At 37.7% G+C, this 21,316-nt stretch overlaps 2 protein-coding genes across 9 annotated transcripts in view; one reads left to right on the top strand and one right to left on the bottom strand.

Annotated features, from left to right (window-relative positions):
* RNF141 (ring finger protein 141) overlaps positions 1 to 19,204 on the top strand; it is a 57,381-nt gene extending 38,177 nt beyond the window's left edge. For both annotated transcript variants that reach the window (XM_019948352.3, XM_073808609.1), the window contains 2 exons: positions 2,138 to 2,245; positions 7,165 to 19,204. In XM_019948352.3, coding sequence (XP_019803911.1) covers positions 2,138 to 2,245; positions 7,165 to 7,315 — 259 coding nt within the window. In that variant the 3' untranslated portion in view covers positions 7,316 to 19,204. The remainder of the gene's footprint in view (positions 1 to 2,137; positions 2,246 to 7,164) is intronic.
* Positions 17,998 to 21,316, bottom strand: part of AMPD3 (adenosine monophosphate deaminase 3) — a 41,504-nt gene continuing 38,185 nt past the window's right edge. For all 7 annotated transcript variants that reach the window (XM_033862531.2, XM_033862532.2, XM_033862529.2 and 4 more), the window contains 2 exons: positions 20,928 to 21,038; positions 17,998 to 19,866 (listed from right to left, as the gene is read on the bottom strand). In XM_033862531.2, the coding sequence (XP_033718422.1) occupies positions 19,690 to 19,866; positions 20,928 to 21,038 (288 nt within the window). In that variant the 3' untranslated portion in view covers positions 17,998 to 19,689. The remainder of the gene's footprint in view (positions 19,867 to 20,927; positions 21,039 to 21,316) is intronic.

Below are 21,316 nucleotides of genomic sequence, written 5' to 3'. Positions count from 1 at the left end.
CCCAGAGGCTTTCCTGGATAATCTTTTATTTGTCAATTTGTCTTTCAGGGTAGGGGGCAGAGGACTGAATTCTCCACTTTACAAGTGGTCTAATAAGGACAAACAGAGCAAGACTCTTCCTCCTTCCTTCTTCTGGTCACTGTATTGCTAGGAAGGTAGCAAGAAAAGTGAACATAGTACAGCTTCTACTGGCTGCTTCTGTGTCTCCTGTTCTTTCTTTCACCTCCAACCAGAATGCTGTTCTTTGTAACCCTCTACTCCTCAGTTTTAAACTCTAACTGTCAGGACTCTGTCACTGTTTATGGATTCAATTATATTCTCTGCTACTGACACCCAAGTTCATGTCCTTAGACATAAATTGTAAACTCCTCAAGAGCAGAGACCCTAGTTCTTCTGGGTCTGGCACAATACGTGGCACCTAAAAGGCATTTAAACATTTAAATGAATAGATATAGAAAAATTCAAATAACATTAGATCCACATCCATCTAGGGTTTCATTAAGTTTCCCCATTTCAATTCAGGGGCTGCCCTCTTTTATGCATTGCTAAAGCATAGCATTTAGTCTATTACCACATCCTGATGATTTGTCTTTTGTAATGCCACTTAGACCAGGCCCTAATTATCTCCCAGGTGAATTGCTGAAATAAGGATCTGATTGGTGTTCCTCCCTCTAGACTGTCCTCCATACTGCTCTCCCAATTAATCTCCTACAGCATTATTTCCAATGGGGGTTCACTTTCCCCTTGATTAAACTCTGTCAGAACAAGTTTAAACTTATTATTTTGACATACAAGGATCAGATTATCTCTGCTATACTTAAGCAATCTTTTCTCTTATTTTTCTCCCCGGAGCATGATGCTAGCCTCCTTGTTACACACATATACAGAGTTTTGGGGTTTTTTTTTCCTACCTCTGTAGCTTTGTTTATTCACATAGAACGTCCTCTGTCTGTCGAAATCCTATCATTTTTTTCTACCTCATCTTTCCGACAAGTTTGAAATATACTCATTTCTTCCTTCTTTACTTAGCACTTACTACATGTAATGCACATTTGACATTTGCTTATCTTCTATATACAAATTGACAGATTTTAAAGTACTATATAATGTCTTATATACAGTGGTATAAGCACAGCAGGGAATAAAAACATGTTAGAGATAGTTCCTACCCTCAAGAAGCTTATAGTCCAGTGGCTATACTTTGAAACATTTAATTTTTGTATAATTATAAAAGGTAGTACATGCTTGATGAAGTAAACCTAAAAATTACAGAATAGCACAAAGATTAAAAGCAAATTAAAATCACTTCAAGAAACATGTATTGAGAACCTAAGACAAACTCCTTGTATTCAAAGAGCTTACAGTGTATGGATAGACCAACCAATAAATAGCCAATTAAAATACAGTATTTAAGTCCTTTAACTGAGGAAAATGTTGGTTTTGAGAGCATAGAGAAGATGGTATCTTGAGCTGAGTAACTGAGGTTGGAGTTTACCAAACTCACAAGAGTATGCCAGGAAAGGAAAACACCACATACAAAGGTCCTTGGCCCATTCAGGGGCCTTCAGAATTGTGGCTGGAGTAGAAGGTTCAGTATCTCTTTTCTTCCCAAGATGAAAGAGCTCTTTGAGGACAAATAACTTTGCTTTCTAACTCTTTTTGTATTTCATATAGCAAGCACCTGATCCTTAAGACTAAGCTATTCTTTCACTTATATGCCCATTATCAGCAGTAGCATAACAAGACCCTGATGGCAGGATCCCTATTTTAGAAAGCTTTGTATCCTGCATGGTACATAAATCATATATTGGTTGAATTCATTTATAAAAATTCAATATGATTAAAATGGGCTAAGTTATTTTCCAGTTTTGGTCCATATTTTCCTTTTAACCATCTCAGGATTTATCTTTTATCCAGTCCTTCCTTTATGGAATTTGCCCCTCTAGTACTTCTTCCCTAATATATTAGCTGTCCCTAAAAGATAAGTTAATTTACTCTGATATTGCATGAGTCATATTGTGCTTTATGTTGGGGGCACATAGATGCTTGATAATGCTTTTTAAGGCAATGGAAACAAAGTTTACTGCACAGTGACAACAGAGAATATCATTGCTCCAGCTCAGTTTTCACATTGCAGGGTAAAGCAGCTGACTGACGAGGAGGAGTGCTGTATCTGTATGGATGGTCGAGCTGACCTCATCCTGCCTTGTGCTCACAGCTTTTGTCAGAAGTGCATTGACAAGTGGTAAGTAATCTGCTGCTTTCATGGGTTAGGCCAAGATCAAGAGGGAGAGTGTATATGAATAAACTTCAAAAAACGCAAAAATATTATAGTTAAGTATAAGAGATTTTGTTCTTTAGTACTTTGGATTTTATGACATGCCTCCTACTGGTTAAAATATTTTTATACCTAAAGTTTATAAAATGTGGGGATGTATCTTAGTTTTGACAATTTACTTTTGCTGTAAGGAGATTTGTGCCTGACTAGAGTCTAGAATCAAACATTCCGCCTTTTCTTCTATTTTCCTCCTCATTTCTACTTTTTTCCTCCATATATGATTAGAAAGAATAATATGAATCCTTGAATATTGAATATTGGACCTGGAGAGAACTTTAGAGAATAGCTAGTCAAGCTCATTATTTTACAAAATAAGAATCAAGTGTTCAGGAGAATTTATAATTGACATACAATATGTCAGTTATAACTACATATATTTAACGTACAATTTGATATATTTTGATATATATATATGCCCATAAAAATCATCATCACAATCTAGGTAATGAACAAATCTGTCACTCCCAAAAGTTACCTCATGCCCACTGTAAGGTCTCCTTCCCCCACCCCTTCTTTTAGTCCCCAGACAACCACTAATATGCTTTCAATCACTATAAAATAATTTGGATTTTCTATAATTTTTATAAATGGAATCATACAGTATGTACTCTTTTTTTGTCTGGCTTTTTTCATTCATTATAATTATTTCAAGATTTACTTATGTTGTAGTATGTATCAGTAGCTCCTTCCTTTTTATTACTGAGTAGTAGTCATTGTATGGATATACCACAGCTTATTTATTATCCATTCACCCATTGATGGACATCGGGTTGTTTTCAATTTTTGGCTATTACAAATAAAGCTGCCTTTATATATACTTTAAATGTACATTTGTGGACAACTGCTTTTATGGACATACATTTTGTTTTTTTCTTGGATAAATAACTAGAAGTGGAATGGCTAGATCATACGGTAGGTATATGTTTAACTTTGTAAGAAACTGCCCACTGTTTTCCAAAGTGGCTGTGACATTTTACACTCCTACCAGCAGTGTATGAGAGCTCCACTTGCCACACAACCTTGCCAGTACTTGGTATTTGTCAGTCCTTTTAATTGTAGCCATTCTAATAGATGTGTAGTGGTATCTCACTGTGGTTTTAATTTGCCTTTCCCTCCTGACTGATGATGCTGCGCATATTTTCTTATGCTAATTTTCCATCTGTATTTATTTCATCTTTGGTGAAGTATTCATTCAGATCTTTTGCCCATTTCTTTATTGGGTTGTTTTGTATTAAGTTTTGAGAGTTCTTTATGTATTATGGATACATGTCCTTTATCAGATATATGATTTGCAAATATTTTCTCCCACTCTGATTTATCTTTTCATTCTCTTAAGAATGTCTTTCAAAGAGTAGACGTTTTTAATTTTGATGAAGTCCAATTTCTCAGTTTGTGATTAATGGATAATGATTTTTTACTGTCATATCTAAGAAATCTTTGTGTAACCCAAGGTCACAAAGGTTTTCGTCCATTTTTTCTTCCAAAAGATTTATAGTTTTTAGGTTTTACATTTTGGTCTATGATCTATTTTGAGTTAATTTTTATATATGCTGTGACATGTGGATCAAAAAGTTTTTATTTTACGCTTACATGGCTTTCCAGTTGCTCCAGCACAATTTGTAGAAAAGACTATCTTTTCTTCACTAAATTGCCTCTTCACCTTTGTTAAAAATCAGTTGTTAAAGCACAGGTGAGTCTATTTCTGGACTCTATTCTGTTCCATTGACCTATTGTCTATTTCACACCAATACCACACTACATAGGTTAGTGTAGCTTTGTAAGTCTTAAAATCAGGGAGTGTTAATCCTCCAACTTTGTTCTTTTTCAAAGTTGTTTTGGCTTTTCTAGATCTTCTGCATTTCAGTGTGAACTGTATAATCAGCTTGTCAATTTCTACAAAAAAGCTATAAGAATTTTGATTGGGATTGCATTAAATAATTTTGAGAGTGTTAACTTCTTAACAATACTGAGTCTGCCAACGCACATCACAGTATATTTCTCGATTTATTTAGGTCTTCTTTAATTTCTGTCATCAATATTTGTAGTTTCCAGTGTTGCATATCCTTGACAGATTGATCCCTAAGTATTTTATAATTTTTATGCTACTTTAAATGGTATTTTTAAATTTCAGTTTCTGATTATTGTATTTCTATGTACTAGCAATAAACAGATTTTGTGTATCAATCTATCGTGCAACCTTACGGATTTATTTATTAGCTCTTATAGCTTTATTGTAGATTCCATAGGATTTTATCAAGTGTGTGAAAAACACTTTTGAAAGATATTTTTTCTGGATATAGAATTCTAGACTGATATTTTTTCTCTCAGTACTTTAATGATGTTGCTCCCCCCCCTTCTTGCTTACATCATTTCCTGTGAGAAATCTGCTCTCATCCTCATCATTTTTCCTCTGTAGGTAATGTGCCTTTTTTTCTCTGGCTGCTTTTAAGGTTTTTTCCCTTTATCACTGATTTTGAGCAATTTGATTGATGTGCGTTAGTTTTCTTCATGTTCCTTGCACTTAGGGTTCATTGAGCTCCTTGGATTTGTAGGTTTATAGTATCATCAGTTTTGGAAATTTTTCAGCCAGTATTTTCTCAAATATTTTTTTCTGTTTTCTTTTGTCCCCTCTCCTTCTGAGACTCCAGTTACTAATGTATTAGACCACTTTAGGTTGTCCCACAGTTCACTGATGCTATTTTCCTTTTTTTTTTTTTTTTTTTTTTTTTGCGGTACATGGGCCTCTCACTGCTGTGGCCTCTCCCGTTGCAGAGCACAGGCTCCGGACATGCAGGCCCAGCAGCCATGGCTCATGGGCGCAGCCGCTCCGCGGCATGTGGGATCCTCCCGGACCGGGGCACAAACCCGTGTCCCCTGCATCGGCAGGCGGACTCTCAACCGCTGCGCCACCAGGGAAGCCCTTTCCTTCTTTTTTGAGTCATTTTCTCTGTATTTCATTTTGGATATTGCTATATCTTTTCAAATTCACTAATCTTTTTTTCCTGCAATGTCTAACTTGCCATTAATCCCACCCAGTGTATTTTTTTCTTGAGATATCTTAGTTTTCATCCAGAAGTTTAAGTTTTTAATATCTTCCAATCTCTGCTTAATATGTTTGTCTTTCCTCTACTTTTTTAATATATGGAATATAATTATCATAACCTTTCATTTTCTTGCTGCTAATTCTAATATCTGTGTGAGTTCTGGATTACTTTTGATGGATTTTCCTCTTCATTTTGGGTTGTATTTTTATACTTCTTTGTATGACTGGTAGTTCTTAACTGGGTGCCAGACATTGTGATTTTTTTACCTTTTGGGGTACTGGATATTTTTGTATACGTATAAATATTCTTGAGCTTTGTTCTGGAATATAGTTACTTGGAAACAGTTTAATCCTTTTGAGTCTTGCTTTTATGGTTTGTTAGGCAGGACCAGAATGATGTTTAGTTTAGAAGCTAATTATGCCCCACTAATGAGACAAGACTTCAGAGTACTCTACCCAATGCTCCATAAATTATGAGGTTTTCCACGCTGGCTGGTGGGAACAGGCAATGTCCCAGGCCCTGTGTGAGCTTTGGTTACTGTTCCCTCAAATCCCTTTGGGTGATTCCACAGCCTCGAGTAGTTTCCTCACATGCACACACTGATTATTACTCTACTGAATATATCTACAGGGACCTTCAGTAGACTGTGGGATTCTCCCTTTGTGTAGCTTTCTCCTTTGCAGTACTCCACCCTATGAACTCTAGCTGCTTTGGCTTCCCGAGGTCCTCAGCTCTGACTTGTCAACTCAGGGAGTCTACCGGGCTCCATCTCAGTCTCCCCTGCTTGCTCTGTAGCCTGGAAACTCTCAAGGGCAGTAAGCTGGGCAATTATAGGGCTCACCTTCTTTTGCTTCCTATCTCTCCAGGGTTATAATCTTTTGTCATCTTATGCTTAGTGTTGAAAACCATTATTTCATGTATTTTGTCCAGTGTTTTAGTTGTTTCAAGTGGGAAGATAAATCTGTTCCCTACTGGCCAGAAACTGACTGTTTTAAAATTGTAACTTTGTGCACAGAAAAGCACACAATTATCTTGAAAAATATCTCTGAGGAACCAGAAATGAATCTGAATTATATATGCCAGCTCTACTTTCACATTGAGTTTTTGGAACAGATTTCTAAATTTTTGCACAGAAGCCAAGGAGCAATTGATATAATTTAATTACTTTGGTCTCAGACTTCACTGAGAGATGAAGAGAAAAATATTTTCCCTCTATGACATGTTTCTGGCTCAAATATGTTATTTTTGAAATTTCCAAAATAATGTTTGACAAGACAAAAAAATCCCTTTGGAAAACATAATCTGATTTAAGTGATTATATATAAGCTCTTTCCTCCCCCCAAAATTATTCTGCATGTAAAGTTCATTTATTATTTTAAACCTTGAATGCTTCCATTCCATTGTTTATAGCAGCAAAAGATAGGAGAAAACCTAAATGTCCTTCTATGGGAGATAAGTTAAATGAAGTATGGCCTATCCAAACAGTGTATGTTTATTTTGAATAGACAGCTCTAACAGGTGCTGATACTTGTAAAAAGAGCAGTGATGTATAGATACACACAAGCTTGGTCATGCCTGGTCTATCTCTAGAAGAATGTATAAGAAACTGGTAACAGTGGTTGCCTCTGGGGATAATAATTAAAGACTGGGATAGGAGGAAGAGATATATTTTTCACTATATACTTTTATGCTGTTTACTTTAAAAAAAATGTACTTGTATTGTTCCAAATCCATTTTTTAAACAGAAAAAGAAAACAAACTGTTATTTGACTTCTCTAATAGGAGTGATCGACACAGGAATTGCCCGATTTGCCGCCTACAGATGACTGGAGCAAATGAATCTTGGGTGGTGTCAGATGCACCCACTGAAGATGATATGGCTAACTATATTCTTAACATGGCTGATGAGGCAGGCCAGCCCCATAGGCCATGACCTTGGGGTGAAGTGTTCTGTTGCTAATGTGGGCTACAAACACTTTGGTCATGGCGGAAGAATGCAGGGATGTTGTAGGACAGACACAGAGAAGTCAATTTTCCCCACCCTCTTATTTTCACTATTCTGACAATTTGTCCATTTCCTTTGATAAACTTTCCATGTCTTCCATTTATGGTAAACTAAAACTTGCTACTGTTTTAGACCATATTTTCCTATTGTTTATCTGTTCTAATATATATTAGGACTAATAGCTCTTGACTCCTTTGCTGAGGTAACAGCAACATTTCCAGGGGCTTCTGAAATACTATTATTTTTCAGGGCAAGAGTATTCTGGAATCTATTTAGTTAGGTTTAAAATAAACCTTGAATGTTAAAAAGCTGTAGCCATCTGAGAGAAAATCTTAAATGACTGAAAATGTAGAATACATCAAAGTGCATGTTACTACTTAAATTAGTCTTACTGCTGGAATCTAAGGAGTATGTATGCCCCCTTGTGGTTAGCTATTGCTCCTTTTATAGTTTTTACTTGAAATAATCCGCAATTATTTCATAACTTTAAGTGTTTTGGAACTACATGCTTTTCACTTAAAAGTCTTCTCCCCCCTCCCCCATGCTGTATAATTTGGATTAGGACTATAAACTTGGGCAGGACTTTGCCTTGTAAATGGATTTCTGCTGGAGAATCTTCTTGGCTATTCTGGAAATGCTTTCCCACAGCTGGGAAACTGTTCTAAATAGCTTTTGATAATACGTATGTATCTTGCCGTTTCAGATGGAAATTTTTCTTCATCACAGACCCTAAATTTTATGTCCAAATTATGATAAATCATTCAATATTGGTTTATGGTGCTTTTATTTTCTTAATTTGAAGGCATCTTTCTGAGGTCCCAAAGTCTTCAAATTTCTTAGATTAAGAGAGAAGAAAATAGGGTGTAGCCTTTTAACCATACGTACATAAAACACCTCTGAAAGTTAGGAGATTAATTTGACTTACTGTTTCACTGCATTTTATTTGAAATACCCTGAAAGAGTATAGTTATGTTCAGTGGCATTTGAACCATTTTTTTAAAATTTTGCTTATAAAGTAAAATTTTTTATTTTATGCAAACACTAACATTTCAGCATATAATAAACTAGGGCCTGATGTCTTTAAAAAGTATTTTAACATTCCATGTAACTTTTCTGATTTATTATTGGTAAATTGCAAATGTTACTATTTTCCAGAGTACCAAAGTATACAATTTAAGTTGCTGCTTATTGACAGCAGAATTTTTGGATACTAGGGACTTTAATAGGCATGCAAATTAAGTAATTCATTTTTAGGAAAAATGTCTGACAAAAGGTAGCTTGATTTTACCCCAAAGATAGTGATAACTAATTGGTTGACATTCATGATGGGGGCAGCTCAGTACCAAATAGCTAAACACTTGCTATGGACGCTTATGCAAGTAGAGTACTGGGGGCTGTAGCATATCAACCTGGCAGTGTACTTGATGGCTGTGTGACCTAGAGAAAGCCCCTTCCTCTGGTTTGTAGGTTCTTACTTTAGAAACAGACTTTATCTGTGGTTTTCACACTTTATTTCAGCAATAGAACTTTTTTTTCAAGTAAAAATCTTACTCAGAACCCTTACACACACGTGCTGCACATGCATGAACACACACCCTACCCCACTAAATGTCATTTTATCATTATAAATTTCCTTATATAAACTTTATATACCATAATAACTAAATATTTATGAAGTCAACCAATGAAAACATGTATTAATGCACTGGTGATTACCAGTATATTGGAATCTGATGAGTAATACAGTTGTATGATGGGACTTGTTTTTAAAATTTTTTTTCAAACGAAAGAATTAAATAATTCAAGTCAAAATCCAGAACTCTGAATCTCCTCCATGGATTCTTAGTACTCCATGGAACCTATTTTGAAAACCTTGAGACAGAGAATCCTCTGAGGTGTTTTCCAGCTCTAAGATTTTAAATTGTCTTTATGGATTAGATTTTCTGAGTCTCATTCAGATTGCCCAATTTAAGAATGTTTCTGAAAATGAACAAAGTGGCTTTACTGATTTTTAGATCTTTCCAGGTATAGCCAATGATTTTATCCCCCAGAATCCTTCACCTTTCAAGGAATTATTTAACAGTGAGCCCAGTGACTTGATATTGCCCAAACCTTTTATTTATTTTCCAATATGAGCTCCAAGACACTAACTGATCTACTGTGAAATTAAACGTTTTTACTAGCCTTATCAAATAAAGGAGCACAGTTTTTTGCTCACTCCATTAAACTGGGTGATAATTCTTCAGATGTGAATGTTAGGTAGGTTCTACTGTAATAGCTAATCATAGAAGTTATAAATTTGTTTAATGGATGAAATGTATACTTTTTGTATTCTGTACAGCTTGTCTTTTTTAAATATGAAGTACTTAAACGCACTTACTATGATAGGAAATATGTGTGCCTTCTAGGATTTATGAAGTGGTTTCATGAACTCTTAAGAAATTTGTTTTATAAGTTATAAAGTTTCCCTATCTTAACCCAATAACAAAGGGTTTACTCATAATACTGTAGAACTTTAGTTTGAGAAAGTGGATTTGACTATGTACTGAATTTAGACGTTGAAAATAATAGTATCTGTTTTATTCTTAGGGCAAACTGACATATTGTGCAATAAATAATCTTTAGCAAGTAAATTTTAGCTAATTGAAGAGATTTTTTTTTCTTATCATGTAGTTTCACATTCTTATATACTGTGTTTATATTCCTTAGAGGACTATTTTGTATTGTGCTCTGGGGGATTGTAATGTTTTTGTGCTATGTTTTAAAACTCATTTCAAATTAGACTCAATTTCCTTATACCTAATATATGTATGGGTAATAAGGCTGCTTGAAAATATATTTTGGTTCAGTGATTTTTATCACTGGAAAGTTGGATTCATTAAAAGGTAGTCCAAAGAATTTGCACTTTTCACTGTTTTTTTCTTCATTAAGTAAGTCCAGCTTACTTTGTCTGTCTAGGAATAAGAAAACTACTTGGAGATTAGGGAAATCAGCTGTTCACCCACATTTAAAATGGGCAACACAATGACAATATAATATAAAGAGTTAGCAACAGACTTTCATTTGTTTTCATGGTCTTTTGTTACCCTACTGAATAGTAAAAATAATCGATAAAATACTTTATGGTGGTTTTGATGTTTACCTTATAAGATCATTTCTAAGATAAAAGAATGTAATTAGAGAAGCAGGCTAGAATCTTAGTGCTGAGAAGTGGAAAGCCATTTATAAGAAGGAGTAGCAGTTAATAATTAATGTATATTGTCATGGAGAAGTACACATTTTGGTATCAAAGACATAAACGTCCCCTCAGATATATTTTGATAATCTTGCAGCTGTTTATAGTCTTAATTCTTTGGCATCCTCTTTCTAATCACATATTCCTTTAGAGGTTGAAGGTATAAAAATTTTCAAGGAACTGTGTCTGATGAGTGTTCCTTTTATTGCAGTTATACTTTTTTTTGAGATTTTAATTCTTTTTAATTTTTTTATTGGAGCAAAATTGCTTTACAATGTTGTGTTAGTTTCTGCTCTACAGTGAAGTAAATCAGCAATATTTATACCAATATCCACTCCCTCTTGGACCTCCCTCCCCACCTTTGCCCTCCCCCCGCCCCCCCCCAATCTAGATCACAGAGCACCAAGCTGAGCTCCCTGTGCTATACAGCAGGTTCCCACTATCTATTTTACACACAGTAGTGTATTTATATCAAACCTAATCTCCCTATTCGTCCCACCCTCCCTGTCCCCCCCATGTCCACAAGTCTGTTCTCTATGTCTGTGTCTCTATTCCTATCCTACAAATAACTTCATCTGTACCATTTTTCTAGATTCCACATATATGCGTTAATATACGATATTTGTTTTTCTCTTTTTGGCTTACTTCACTCTGTATGATAGACTCTAGGTCCATCCACATCTCTACAAATGACCCACTTTCATTCCTTTTTATGACTAATATTCCATTGTATATACATACCACATCTTCTTTATCCATTCATCTATCGTTGGACATTTAGGTTGTTTCCGTGTCCTATTGTAAAGCGTGCTGCAATGAACATTGGGATACATGTGTCCTTTTGAATTATGGTTTTCTCAGGGTATATGCCCAGTAGTGGGATTGCTGGGTCATATGGTAGTTCTATTTGTAGTTTTTTAAGGAACCTCCATACTGTTCTCCATAGTGGCTGTATCAATTTACATTCCCACCAACAGTGCAAATGGGTTCGCTTTTCTCTACACCCTCTCCAGCATTTATTGTTTGTAGATTTTTTGACGATGGCCATTCTCACTGGTGCGAGGTGATACCTCATTGTAGTTTTGATTTGCATTTCTCCAATAATTAGTGATGTTGAGCAGCTTTTCATGTGCCTCTTGGCCATCTGTATGTCTTCTTTGGTAAAATTTAGGTCTTTTGCACATTTTTAAATTGGGTTGTTTTTTTGATATTGAGATCCATGAGCTGTTTGTATATTTTGGAGATTAATCCTTTGTCTGTTGCTTCATTGGCAAATATTTTCTCCCATTCTGAGTGTTGTCTTCTTGTCTTATTTATGGTTTCCTTCGCTGTGCAAAAGTTTTTAAGTTTCATTAGGACCCATTTGTTTATTTTTGTTTTTATTTTCATTACTCTAGGAGGTACGTCAAAAAAGATCTTGCTGTGGTTTATGTCAAAGAGTGATTTTCCTGTGTTTTCCTCTAAGAGTTTTATAGTGTCTGGTCTTACATTTAGGTCTTTAATCCATTTTGAGTTTATTTTTGGCTGTGGTGTTAGGGAATGTTCTAATTTCATTCTTTTACATGTAGCTGTCCAGTTTTCCCAGCACCACTTATTGAAGAGGCTGTCTTTTCTCCATTATATGTTCTTTCCTCCTTTGTCATAGATTAGGTGACCATATGTGCATGGGTTTGTCTCTGGGCTTTCTATCCTGTTCATTGATCTATATTTCTGTTTTTGTGCCAATACCATACTGTCTTCATTACTGTAGCTTTGTAGTATAGTCTGAAGTCGGGTACCTGATTCATCCAGCTCTGTTTTTCTTTTGGAAGAGTGCTTTGGCTATTCGGGGTCTTTTGTGTTTCCATACAAATTGTAAAATTTTTTGTTCTAATTCTGTGAAGAATGCCATTGGTAGTTTGATAGGAATTGCATCGAGTCTGTAGATTGCTTTGGTAGTATAGTCATTTTCACAATATTGATTCTTCCAATCCAAGAACATGGTATATTTCTCCATCTGTTTATGTCATCTTTGATTTCTTTCATCAGTGTTTTATAGTTTTCTGAGTACAAGTCTTTCACCTCCTTAGGCAGCTTTATTCCTAGGTATTTTATTCTTTTTGTTGCAGTGGTAAATGGGATTGTTTCCTTGATTTCTCTGATTTTTCGTTGTTACTGTATAGGAATGCCAGAGATTTCTGTGCATTAATTTTGTATCCTGCGACCTTACCAAATTCAGTGACTAGTTTAAGTAGTTTTCTGGTGGCATCTTTAGGATTTTCTATGTATAGTATCATGTCATCTGCAAACAGTGACAGTTTTACTTCTTTTCCAATTTGTATTTCTTTTCTTTTTTTTCTCTGATTGCTGTGGCTAGGACTTCCAAAATTATGTTGAGTAAGAGTGGCAGGAGTGGACATCCTTATTTCTGATCTTAGTGGAAATGCTTTCAGTTTTTCATCATTCAGTATGACGCTTGCTGTGGGTTTGTCATATATGGCCTTTATTATGTTGAGGTAGGTTCCCTCTATGCTCATTTTCTGGAGAGTTTTTATCATAAATGTGTGTGGAATTTTGTCAAAAGCTTTTTCTGCACCTATTGAGATGATCATATGGTTTTTATTACTTAATTTGTTAATGTGGTGTATCACATTGATTGATTTGTGTATATTGAAGAATCCTTGCATCCCTGGGATAAATCCCACTTGATCATGGTGTATGATCCTTTCAATGTGTTGTTGGATTCTGTTTGCTAGTATTTTGTTAAGGATTTTTGCATCTGTATTCATCAGTGATATTGGTCTGTAATTTTCTTTTTTTGTTGTATCTTTGTCTGGTTTTGGTATCAGGGTGATGGTGGCTTTGTAGAACAAATTTGGGAGTGTTCTTCCCTCTGCAATTTTTTGGAAGAGTTTGAGAAGGGTCAGTGTTAGCTCTTCTCTAAATGTTTGCTAGAATTCACCTGTGAAGCCATCTGATCCTAGACATTTTTTGGAAGATTTTTAATTACAGTTTCAATTTCATTGTGATAGGTCTGTTTATATTCTGTAATTCTTCCTGGTTCAGTCTTGGAAAATTGTACCTTTCCAAGAATTTGTCCATTTCTTTGAGGTTGTCCATTTTATTGGCACATAGTTGTTTGCAGTAGTCTCTTATAATCCTTTGTATTTCTGCAGTGTCAGTTGTGATTTCCCCTATTTCTGATTTTACTGATTTGCATCCTCTCTTTTTCTTGATGAGTCTGGCTAAAGGTTTATCCATTTTATCTTCTCAAAGAACCAACTTTTAGTTTTATTGGTCTTTGCTATTGTTTTATTTCTATTTCATTTATTTCTGCTCTGATCTTTATTATTTCTTTCCTTCTACTGACTTTGGGTTTTCTTTGTTCTTTCTCTAGTTGCTTTAGGTGTAAGGTTAGATTGTTTGAGATTTTTCTTGTCTCTTGAGGTGAGATTGAATTGCTATAAGCTTCCCTCTTAGAACTGCTTTTGCTGCATCCCATAATTTTTGGGTCATAGTGTTTTAATTATCATCTGTTTCTATGTATTTTTTAATTTCTTCTTTGATTTCTTCAGTGATCTCTTGGTTATTTAGTAGTGCACTGTTTAGCATCCATGTATTTGTGTTTTTTAGTTTTTTTCCTGTAATTGATTTCCAATCTCATCCCATTGTGGTCAGAAAAGATGCTGGATACGATTTCAATTTTCTTAAATTTTCCGAGGCTTGATTTGTGGCCCAAGGTGTGATCTGCCCTGGAGAATGTTCCATGTGCACTTGAGTAGAAAGTGTATTCTGCCACTTGCAGGTGGAATGTTCTATAAATATCAATTAAATCTGTCTGGTCTATTGTGTCATTTAAAGCTTGTGTTTCCTTATTTATTTTGTTTGGATGATCTGTCCATTGGTGTAAGTGGGGTGTTGAAAGTCCCCTACTGTTACTGTGTTACTGTCCGTTTCCCCTTTTATGGTTGTTTTAGCATTTGCCTTATGTATTGAGGTACTCCTCTGTTGGGTGCATATTTATAATTGTTATATTTTTTTCTTGGATTGATCCCTTGATCATTATGTAGTGTCCCTTATCTCTTGTAACAGTCTATTTTAAAGTCTATTTTATCTGATACGAGTATTGCTACTCCAGCTTTCTTTTGATTTCCATTTGCATGGAATATCTTTTTCCATCCCTTCACTTTCAGTCTGTATGTATCCCTAGGTCTGAAGTGGGTCTCTTGTAGACAGCATATATATGGGTCTTGTTTTTGTATCCATTCAGCCAGTCTGTGTCTTTTGATTGGGGCATTTAATCCATTTGCATTCAAGGTTATTATGAAGATGTATATTCCTATTACCATTTTAATTGTTTTGGGTTTGTTTTTGTGGGTCTTTTTCTTCTCTTGTGTTTCCCGCCAGGAGAAGTTCCTTTAGCATTTGTTGTAAAACTGGTTTGGTGGTGCTGAATTCTCTTAGGTTTTGCTTGTCTGAAAAAGCTTTTGATTTCTCCATCGAATCTGAATGAGATTCTTGCTGGGTAGATTAATCTTGGTTGTAGGTGTTTCTCTTTCATCACTTTAAGCATATCTTTCCACTCCTTTCTGGCCTGCAGTTTCTGCTGAAAAATCAGCTGATAACCTTATGGGGATTCCTTTGTATGTTATTTTTTGTTTTTCCCTTACTGCTCTTAATATTTTTTCATGAATTTTTGTTAGTTTGATTAATATGTGTCTTGGTCTGTTTTTCCTAGGGTTTATCCTGTATGGGACTCTCTGCACTTCCTGGACTTGGGTGACTATTTCCTTTCCCATGTTAGGGAAGTTTTCCACTATAATCTCTTCAAATATTTTCTCAGACCCTTTCTTTCTCTCTTCTTCTTCTGGGACCCCTATACTTCGAATGTTGGTGCATTTAGTGTTGTCCCAGAGGTCTCTGAGAGTGTCTTCTTTTCATTTTTTCTTTATTCTGCTCCTTGGCAGTTATTTCCACCATTCTGTCTTCCCACTCACTTATTCATTCTTCTCCCTCAGTTATTCTGTTATTGATTCCTTCTAGTCTATTTTTCATTTCAGTTATTGTGTTGTTCATCTCTGTTCGTTTGTTCTTTAGTTCTTCTAGATCTTTGTTAAACATTTCTTACATTTTCTTAATTCATGCCTCCATTCTGTTTCTGAGATTCTAGATCATCATCTTTACTATCATATCTCTGAATTTTTTTTCAGGTAGATTGCCTATTTCCTCTTAATTTATTTGCTCTTGTAGGTTTTTACCTTGCTCCTTCATCAGTAACATATTTTTTTGTCATCTCATTTTCTTTTTTTTTTGGATGGCTGGGATTGTGTTCCTGTTTTGCTGGTTGTTTCGCCTGAGGCTTCCAGCACTGGAGTTTGTAGGCTGTTGGGTAGAGCTGGGTCTTAGTGCCGAAATGAGGACCTCACTCTGATGAATATTCCCTGGGGTCTGGGAATATTCTCTGTCAGGCCAGTGGTTTGGACTCGGACCTCCCACCACAGGAGCTCTGACCCAGCCCCGGGCTCGTGAACCAAGATCCCACAAGCTGCATGGGGCAGCAAAAAAAGGAGAACAATAACGAAGTGTAAAAAATAAAATTAGATTAGAAAACTGACAGACATGTTAGAAAGAATAAAAAAATAAAAATATAGATGAAAACAACACCTGGATGGTAAAACAAAACCACAATAGTAAAAAAAAAAAAAAAAGGCTTGAAAAGGCCTTGGCTATGGGGGGCGGGGCTTAGGCAGCGGTGTTGTTTAGGTAGTAGGCAGGGCCTATGCTTAGGACCCACAGGGCAGGAAAAGGCCCTAGGGGTGGGGGAATGGAGGGGGGCTTAGGCTTAATGCAACAGGAGGGGCCCCAGCCCTGGAGGGCAGAGGAACAGGTCCAGGACCCGAGCAGGCTCACTGGGCCTGAGTGGGTGGGGGAAACACTAGGCACATCCCCCCAATCCTCTGATCCCACAGGGCCCCTCCCCATTGGACTCTCTTCTTCTACCTGCTCCTTCCCTCCTATGCCCTAGGACCCATGAGGCTGGAGGGGGCCTTGGAGAATGGAGGACCAGGCCCGGGAGCCCAGCAGGCTTCTCAGGCCCCAAGCGGGTGAGGGGGAAACACCTGCCACACCTCCCCTGATCCTCCCGTCCCAGAGGGCCCCTCCCATCCACCTCTCCTCATGTCCCCGCTTCCCTCCTATGCCCCAAGGACCCATGCAGCCCAGAGTGGGGTCTTGGAGGGCAAGGGACCTGGCCTGGGAGCCCAGCAGGCTTCCTGGGTCCCAATTGGTCAGGGGAGATGCTAGGCATGCTCCCCCTTGATCCTCCAAGCCCCAAGGGTCCCTCCAGGAGTGGAAACCCCTCCCCTCTCCCAACTACCCCTCAGGTGCATTGGTCCTGTCCAGCCTCCACTTCTCCCCCCTCACTGCCCCCTCATCCTACCCGGTCGCTCGGGGGTTCTTCCCGTCTCCTTAGGCATCGAGGTCCCCCACCAGTGTCCAGCAGGCACCCTAGTTGTGGGGAGACGTGAACTCTGCATCCTCCCGCGCCACCATCTTGACTCTGCCCCCTCTATACTTGTTCTTTATAACAGTCGTAGTTCAGGTAGAGAATACCTAGGTATATTACCAACATATCACCTTCAGTTGTATCTGCAAACCCAGAGAAAGGTTGTTTCACCAACACAGCACTCAAACAAGTAAAGAGAAAGCCATAGGGATGTGCTTTCAACTCAGCTTTATCCAAGGTAAGAGAAAGTAAAGGCCCAGGACAGGCCTTGGTAAATACCATCCCAGGAGCTTGATTGGTTTTTATGAGGCAAAGAACAATAATATTGATCATTTCAGCAATGCAGTTTGAAGTAACATATAATGTGAACTTGAGCCTTTTAGAGTAAGCAAGGGATAACATGCCTCAAAAACCATTCTTTTAGAAATGTGGGCTAGTATACAATTGGTTTTGAGTCCAGCTCTGATCACAAAAGAAAGTAGAGATCCACCCAAAAAGGCCAATTAGGTACAATGATGTAATAACAGTGCACAGTGCTATAGAAAAAGGTATCTGAAAAGCTTGCAGGACAGGTAAAATCCAACAGGTGTTGGCTGAACAGACTGAAGTTATATCCAAGGAAAAGGAAATGACCATGTGAGGCTTTGGTCATGAACTGTTACAGCAGAAGTTAGAGAAAAAAAAGCAAAGTTTTACCTTCTGGGTTTTGCTTTGTAAAGCTTACTTTGCAAGCTTCAGTTCAAAATTTCTGAGTTTTCCTAGTGAATGTCATCCATACCTGAACCTTAGTAAACAGATAAATTAGTAATTATTATTGATAGCTTTTCATGATGCCCATCTTTCTTAAAAACTTAAAGATATGCCTTAAATAGTTTAAAACTACTAGTTAGCCACAGTCCTAACAGACTTTAATAATAAAAACAAATACTTGATACAGATAAAATGACAATGAAAAACCGTACAATACTTGCTATGTTAGGGCAAAAGTATACAAATGGCTTTTCAAAAAATAGTGGATGCCTAACACAAATACTCGGTTTTCATTCAATTTCATGATTAGCTGTAAGATAGCACATGTCTGCCTAGTAAAAAGACTACATTTATTGTTTGTACTAAGTTGACCAGTAGAGGTGATAAGCATTATAAAGTAACAGGACAAAACAATCTAAAGTCAGGTAAGCATTTTCACAGGCAAAAATCGGGTTCTTCTAACTCTGTAATAATTCAGAAGGGCTTCCTGTAGTCTGCATTTGCCCACAGAGATAGACAGGAAGGTCCTTGAGCAGCTTGGTGAGTACCAGAAGCACACATCCTTAAAAAGTTGCTAAAAGAGGAAATTCATTCATTTATTTAATATACATATATTGAGCACCTACTATGTACCAGGCACTAGTAACACAGATGAAGAATACATTGGTAAAGCTTAAATTCAGACTAGTCTTTAAGAATGCTTTCTACCTAGCCCCAGGGACCACTTATATCTTCTGAAGAAGTCTGCATATTAGGTAAAGGTGAGATTTCACCTGGGGGGAGAATGCACCAGGTTACAGTGACAAAAAAAATCTACATTTGTGAGGTCTGATGGAATAGTGGGGAAAGGACTGGATTAGGATTAGGGAAACCTAGTTCTAGTCCTATTACTTATTAGAGCTGTGTGACCTTAAGCAAACTTTACTTCTGTGGCCCTAACTCTTCATAAGTAAAATGATAATTGGGCTACAATCATAGAATATTAAAGCCAAAAAGAACAGAGGTCATCTAGTCCTGTGCTTTTCAAAGTCCTTAGTTCAAATGTAAATACACAGAAGTCCCAATGTAAAACTGATGAAAGCAGAGTCACCTTGAAGAAGTAAAAGCAGCACCCCAGAACCTCATTCCCCCCTGCCCACCCCTGCCTTGAAGTGGTCCAGGAGGCGAACTCACAGACCACCACCTGAAAATCACTCATCTAGTACAAACTCTCACCTTTCAGATGAGGAAACCAAGACCCAAAATAGGAGTGATGGTTGTGATGTGAATATTTGGTTTCCTAAATAGAAAGGGAGGGAGGCTAAATAAAAGTTTTAAAAACTCATTAAAAAAAAAAAAAAGCAAAAAAGGAAGTTTTCTAATTCTCTCGAAGTAGCTCCTTTATGAAAGGGAGCTTTGAAACAGACTTTAAGGCAGCCAGCCCATCAGAGGCTGAAATGAACAAATACCAACTAGTCTGCAGGGCCTACAGAGAGGACTGTGGCAGAAAACCACACAGCCCTCATATATCAGTGGGCACTGGACCATGTAAGATCCTTGTCCCAACAATGCAAGCATTAGCACTTTCAAGAGAAACATCTGGAAAATTAGGAATGAATATAGACAAGTGTCTAGCTCCCAGATCCCCAAGGAGGATTCACCATCTATTACTCAAAAATATTAACAGAAGTGGGCATATTAGACCTTAAAGTGAACAGTGCAACCAAAAATCACTAGTTTGAAAGTTCTTCACAGGCATCCTCTCCGTGGAGGATAGTTTGGTATCTTGAACACTGTTAATCACAGCAGATTTGAAATTAAACCAGAAAGTTAAAATGCATGTCTAGTGCTCGACTACTTGGTCAGGGCTGTGATCTCTTCTGATTTCATGGCATCAGACAGGAAGCTGAGCTCATTGCATAAGGTCTCATATCGGAACGCCATCCGGATCTGAGCAACATTTGTCTTTCGAATATCATTTCCTTCAGGTCCCTCTTTATAATAATTTTGTCCCAGAAATTTTTGCTTTTCCTGTAGACCAAGAGAAATACAAATGAAACAATATACCTTAGAATCACTTTCTATATCCACGTGGCAGCTCTGACATTAACCACACCAAGTCAGGCTAGTCCTCCAAAGCAGGTCCTCCATCAAGACATCTTTCCCCACAGAGCTCTTACAAAATTCCTCCTGGCCTCCCTCTCCTCGAGCTTGTCACCCTGACAACCACATTCATTCCCGTCATTTCCAACTGTGCTTTCCTTGGTCAGAAAGGCAAAGAACTACAAGAGCTGCTGGCAATGAAGAAGGCAAGATGAAGGCGTGAAGACTCTAGCAAGGCTCTCCCGGGAGCTGACAAGAGCACAGGTGTGTCTGGGGACAGCCAGTCCAAGGAATCATGTCCCCACAAAATGAATCTTGAGCCTTAACTCTTGTCTACATCAGCATCCAACAAGAGCAAGATGCAGCCCTCTCCCTGTACCAGTGACACCACCCAGCGAAGGTACCCAGGGACCTAAGACACCATCTGGAGCAATGGTTCTCAACCCTGGCTCCATGTCAGAATCACCTAGGGAGCTACAAAAAATTTTTTTGTAATTACTGATGTCTGGGTCCCATCCCTAGAGTTTTCTATTCAATCTAGGTACTATTCATCTATTCAAGAAGTATTGAGTGCCCACTATGTGCCAGGGTCTATTCTAGGCCCCAGGGCTATAATGCTGAACTTACATTCTAGAAGGCAAGACAGAAAAACACATGACTACATATGGCAATGTCATATAGTAATAAATGTTATGATGGAGAATGAGGGCAAGTGTGTGGCTATTGTAGAGTGGGTAATCAGGGGAGGCCTCTCTGAGGAGGTGACATTTGAGCAGAGGTCTGAAAAAGGTGACAGAGCATCCATGAAAATTCAGGAGTCTCCACAGCGTTCTCCCCTAGAATATGAGTTTTCAGTGTGACAGAGACCCTGCTTGTTCTGTTCATCCCCAGTCCCAGGGCCAAGAAAGTGCCTGGCACACAGCAGGCATCCGATGTACACGTGTGTTGAAAGGACAGGAGGGATGGGGTGGTGCAATCACACGGCGTACCTGATGCGAGAGGCCGCTCTGCAGCACACTGTTCCTGGCGATCTCACACAGGTCACACGTGCTCAGCTTCCACACTTGAGCCGCAATTGCATATTCTTCCATAAGTGCTTCCTAGATTCCCCCAAAGTAAATGTGTTAGATGGGAGGCTATCCATTTCAACGCTTCACATATTTCCCAAGCTAGAAACATCAGACTGACATTGCAGATTTCATTTTTCTTTAAGGACTGGCACCTGAATAATAAAACAATATCCCCCCACCTTTAAATTACAAACTCCGGAGATCTTTGTGTGAAAGCTCAGGTTGCCAAAGCCAGATATATCAAAGAACACCTACAGATTTATCTGTTGACCAACACATGTTCCAAGCCCTGTGCCCATGACTGGGGA

Source organism: Tursiops truncatus, chromosome 8 (assembly GCF_011762595.2).
Source record: "Tursiops truncatus isolate mTurTru1 chromosome 8, mTurTru1.mat.Y, whole genome shotgun sequence".
NCBI classification, from domain to species: domain Eukaryota; kingdom Metazoa; phylum Chordata; class Mammalia; order Artiodactyla; family Delphinidae; genus Tursiops; species Tursiops truncatus.
This window is presented reverse-complemented; position numbering and strand designations above follow the sequence as displayed.